The sequence below is a fragment of the Solanum stenotomum genome, chromosome 7, assembly GCF_019186545.1.
Source record: "Solanum stenotomum isolate F172 chromosome 7, ASM1918654v1, whole genome shotgun sequence".
Taxonomy (NCBI): Eukaryota; Viridiplantae; Streptophyta; class Magnoliopsida; order Solanales; family Solanaceae; genus Solanum; species Solanum stenotomum.
The window spans coordinates 24858598-24863501 of record NC_064288.1 but is presented as its reverse complement, the minus strand read 5'-3'; the positions used below and the strand labels follow the sequence as shown (position 1 = coordinate 24863501).

The following is a 4904-nucleotide window of genomic DNA, read 5'->3' as shown; positions in this document are numbered from 1 at the left end:
ATGGTGTACCATTACCTTTGTTTTCATTGTTCCGTTAGATTCACCTTTTGTCTCTCTTCCTCTTCTCTTTTACTACTTGATTTACTTGAGGTGAGTATATTACCTCAAGTACTGATAATTTCACATGACTAGCCTTCATACATTATAGTGATTTGTTGAAAATTAACTATTGATTTGCAGTTTGAAGATTACAAAGAAAGCAACTGTAGTGGAAGAACATTGATATCAATTTCAGGACTCTTTGTGTGGACTTTGCAGGTTAGTATGTGTTTTGTTGTTTTCTTTAATAGTATGGAGATATTAGTCTTTAATAGTATGAGGGTATAATTCTTGTTTGCTATATGTATAGGTTATATACTTAATGGATAAAAGTTGGATAAATATATTGAATAGGCTTGATCCTTTATATGAGAATGGAGCCAAAGAGTTTTTTCATTTTGCATCATTAGATAGGCCAGATGCATCTGCAATATTGTGTCCATGTCGAAAGTGTCGTAATATGAAATTTGTTCAAAAAGATTTGATTGTTGAACATATTGTGGTTGATGGATTTCTAACTAGTTACACTAGTTGGATTTATCATGGTGAGGAGCTATTTTCATCAAAATTGGTCAATCAGTTAGATAAAGGTGATGAGATGCAAGACATGTTACATGAAGCATTTGGAATTCCTCCTACATCTTTTGTTGATATGGACACTAGTGCTGAAGGATTTGATGGGTCAAATCAACATAACATGGGTTTTGATAAGAAGACTGAAGAATTCTTTCGCTTACTGAAAGAAGCTGAACGTGAGTTATATCCTAGAAGCAAGTATTCACTACTTTCGTTCCTTGTTCGTCTATTACACTTAAAGTGTCTCAATGGATGGAGTAACAAATCATTTTCCATGCTATTAGAGTTGTTAAAAGATGTGCTTCCAGAAGGTGAAACATTGCCCAAGTCCTTTTATGATTCAAAGAAGATTATTAAAGATTTAGGACTTGAATATAAAAAGATACATGCATGTCCAAATGATTGTATGATTTATTGGAATGAGACGAAAGATAGAACGTCTTGTAAGTTTTGCAAAGCTCCAAGATACAAACAGTTCAAAGGGGCATCAGTTAATTCTAGTTTAGAAACATCAAAAATTCCATCAAAGGTGTTTAGATATTTTCCATTAATACCACGACTTCAAAGACTATTTATGTCAGCTAAAACATCTACTCAAATGAGATGGCATGCTGAAGGTCGCACTAGAGATGGAGTAATGCGACATCCTGCAAACAGTATTGCTTGGAGGAAATTTGATGAAGCACATACAGATTTTGCTCGAGATCCTCGAAATGTTAGACTTGGATTGGCTTCAGATGGCTTTAGTCCATTTAAGTCTATGTCTATCTCACATAGCACATGGCCTGTTATCTTGATTCCATATAATTTGCCACCATGGTTGTGCATGAAACAACCATATATGATATTATCAACTATTATTGATGGTCCTTGTGCACCAGGTAATGATATTGATGTCTATCTACAACCCTTAGTTGATGAGTTAAAAGAATTGTGGGTTGGTGTTGCCACTTATGACATATCAAACAATCACATGTTTCAAATGCGTGCAACATTGCTTTGGACAATTAGTGATTTTCCAGGGTTAGGTAACTTATCAGGATATGGTGTGAAAACTAGATATGCTTGTCCATGTTGTCTTACCAAAACTAAACATACAAGGTTGAAAAATGGGCGAAAATATTGTTTCATGTCTCATAGACGATGGTTATCTCATGGACACAAGTTTCGAAAAGATAAAGTGGCATTCAATGGCCTTGTGGAGTTAGATGGAGCACCTAAACGGTTGACGGGAATTGAGATTCTTAAGCAATTGAATAATGTTAAAAACAAGTTTGGTAAAGATCTATTGGCCAAATCTCGTAAAAGGAAATGGGATGATGTTGATAATTTGGTGCAAAATATATGGAACAAAAAGAGCATATTTTTTGAGTTGGAATACTGGAAAGACAATATGATTCGTCATAATCTTGATATGATGCATATTGAAAAGAATGTCTTTGACAATATATTTTGGACATTATTGAATGTTGATGGAAAAGGAAAAGATAATTTAAACTCCCGTTTAGATTTACAAGAGATGGGGATCTGAAAAGCTTTGCATCCTAAGAAAAAGGCTAATGGAAAATATTATCTTCTTCCTGCATGTTTCACATTGAGTAACACACAAAAAGACATCCTCTTACAAGTGTTAAAAGATGTGAAAGTTCCAGACGGATATGCTTCAAATATCTCAAGTTGTGTTGATCTGAAGCAATGCACAATGCATGGGTTGAAGAGTCATGACTGCCATATTTTAATGCAACAACTCCTTCCTATTGCCTTGCGGAATCTCCTGCCAGTGAATGTACTTAAGCCATTGATTGAATTAAGTAATTTCTTTAGGGGCATTTGTTCAAAAGATCTGAAGATAGGTGACTTAGAAAAACTCCAAGATCGAGTTGCAATAACTCTATGTCATTTGGAGAGAATATTTCCTCCATCTTTCTTTGATATCATGGAACATCTACTTATCCATTTAGCTGAAGAAGCAATGTTGGGAGGACCTTCACAATATCGTTCAATGTGGTTTATCGAACGGTATCATTTTGTTATTTTTTTTTATCATACTTACAAGAAATTGTATTTGTATTCTAAAAATTGTCTATTTTAGGTTCTTGCTTTGTCTTAAAAACTACGTAAGGAATAGACGTTATCCAGAAGGTGCGATTGCAGAGGGACGTTGGATAGACGAGTTAATGACGTTTTGCTCATGGTATTTAGATGACGTCGAGACTAAGTCTAATCCACCTCTAAGAAATGATGTTTTATCTAGTGAAACGACAGACCAAGAGGGTCGTCGATCAAGTAGAGAGAAAGGATTTAAGCTTGATGACATTACACGTGCTCAAGCCCACAGATATGTTTTATTTAATTCTACCTCCACAACTTCATATCGTGAGTAAGTATTAAATCATAATTTATACTTAGTAATTAATTATTAAATAATTTTCTTTTAAATAGTTATGTGTTTTACTTCCGTAGTGAACATATAAAAGAAATCAAGAAGGAAAATCCTCGTCTATCAAGACATAATGTGGATCGAATTCATAATGAAATATTTCAACTATGGTTTAGAAATCACGTAAGTATCAACTTGCTAAAATATTAGCTCATATATTACTATATAGGTAATTATAACTTTTAGATCACATCTTTATTTTTGAATGCTAGGTCGAGAAGATGCATATGGCTGGTGAAAAAATATCTGAGGATATTCAAACTTTAGCTATTGGCCCATTAATACAAGCAAAAAGAATGACTGGCTATATATGTGATGGAGTTAGATACTTAACAGAGTCTCGTGATGTTAAGAGAAAAACTCAAAATAGTGGTATTATGTTAAAGGCTATCACTCAAAGTTATGCAAGCACAAAGGATAAAAATCCCATATTGGCAGAGGTTTCTTTTTATGGAATCCTCACAGACATAATTGAGTTATATTATTCCAAGAATCTCAAGTTTGTATTGTTTAAATGTAAATGGGTGAACAATAGCAAGGGTCTTATTAAGAAAGATGATTATGGATTTACTCTTGTGAATTTTAATCATCTACTGTATACAAGACATCAGTTATCAGATGAACCATTCATCTTTGCTTCTCAAGCTCAACAAGTGTTTTATGTCGATCATCCTATGGAAAAGGAGTGGCGAATGGTTGTTAAACTTAAGCCAAGAGGTTTTTATGATTTAGGTGATGACACACCAACAACTGAGCATAAGGAAGGACATATGGAGTTGTGGCCTGAACAACAATTGGATGACACAACATTTGAAACTGAAGAAGACATTGAATGGGTTAGAGAAGGAGTACCAGGATTAGAAATTGACCCAGAAACTTTGGAAAGTAATGAAGCATATGATGAAGATGACAACATATCTTAGTTTTTGTTACTATAGTAGTATAATCACTATTTCAGTACAATTGATTTTTGAACAATAATGACTTTGATGTTTTTACTCTTCATTCAGCTGTTAAAATCTCATATGTTTATATATCTTATTATTTGACATGATAGTTAGATATTATTTTATACTTTTATATAGTAGAAACTACTTTAAATTTGGTAGGATTCATAGCTACTGAGGAACTTCGTGAAATGCCAAGAAAAAGACAGAGAAATTCTAGTCAAAGTGAGCTTTTATATGATTCTTCGGAGCAACAAAAACAACAAATCGAAAGTATGTCAATGCCTCAACCGCCCCAAAATTGGCCACAAAATGAAAGAGATGAATCACATGATACAAAAAATCTTCCAGGTATTAAATATCATGATATTTATTCTTCCTTTCATAGTTTAAAGTAGTTAGATAATTTTTATATAAATAATAAATTTTCCTCTTTTTATCTTTGATTATTTATAGATTCTGAGGAACAAAAACAACAAATTGGAAGTATGTCAATGCCTCAACCCCCCCAAAATTGGCCACAAAATGAAAGAGATGAATCACATGATACAAAAAAACCTCCAGGTATTAAATATCATGATATTTATTCTTCAAAAATATGCCTCTTTTTATCTTTGATTATTTATAGATTCTGAGCAACAAAAACAACAAATCGGAAGTATGTCAATGCCTCAACCGCCCCAAAATTGGCCACAAAATGAAAGAGATGAATCACATGATACAAAAAATCTTCCAGGTATTAAATCTCTTGATATTTGTTCTTCCTTTCATAGTATAATGTAGTTAAATAATTTTTATATCAATAATAAATTTGCCTCTTTTTATCTTTGATTATTTATAGATTCTAATGAGAGTGAAGAGCAATCTAAGCGAACTAGGGGTCCCACTATGATGCACTCGGG

General features: G+C 33.1%; 2 protein-coding genes across 2 annotated transcripts; both read left to right on the top strand.

The window, feature by feature from the left end:
* On the top strand, window positions 1–2146 carry LOC125869771 (uncharacterized). Its single transcript, XM_049550211.1, has 3 exons — window positions 1–90; window positions 181–258; window positions 350–2146. Exons 1-3 carry the CDS (start codon window positions 1–3, stop codon window positions 2144–2146), a joined length of 1965 nt encoding a protein of 654 aa, XP_049406168.1.
* Window positions 2147–2203: 57 nt separating this feature from the next.
* LOC125871254 (uncharacterized) lies at window positions 2204–4177 on the top strand. The gene is made up of 4 exons (XM_049551852.1): window positions 2204–2634; window positions 2708–2995; window positions 3079–3178; window positions 3268–4177. Exons 1-4 carry the CDS (start codon window positions 2318–2320, stop codon window positions 3976–3978), a joined length of 1416 nt encoding a protein of 471 aa, XP_049407809.1. The 5' UTR covers window positions 2204–2317; the 3' UTR covers window positions 3979–4177.
* Window positions 4178–4904: the final 727 nt, after the last annotated feature.

Coding starts and splice junctions, on each gene's coding strand:
- LOC125871254 (XM_049551852.1), top strand. CDS start 2,318: ATGCATGGGTTGAAGAGTCATGACTGCCATATTTTAATGCAACAACTC. Junction 2,996..3,078: donor TCCACAACTTCATATCGTGA/GTAAGTATTAAA, acceptor TTACTTCCGTAG/TGAACATATAAAAGAAATCA. Junction 3,179..3,267: donor AACTATGGTTTAGAAATCAC/GTAAGTATCAAC, acceptor TTTGAATGCTAG/GTCGAGAAGATGCATATGGC.
- LOC125869771 (XM_049550211.1), top strand. CDS start 1: ATGGTGTACCATTACCTTTGTTTTCATTGTTCCGTTAGATTCACCTTT. Junction 91..180: donor TACTACTTGATTTACTTGAG/GTGAGTATATTA, acceptor ATTGATTTGCAG/TTTGAAGATTACAAAGAAAG. Junction 259..349: donor TCTTTGTGTGGACTTTGCAG/GTTAGTATGTGT, acceptor CTATATGTATAG/GTTATATACTTAATGGATAA.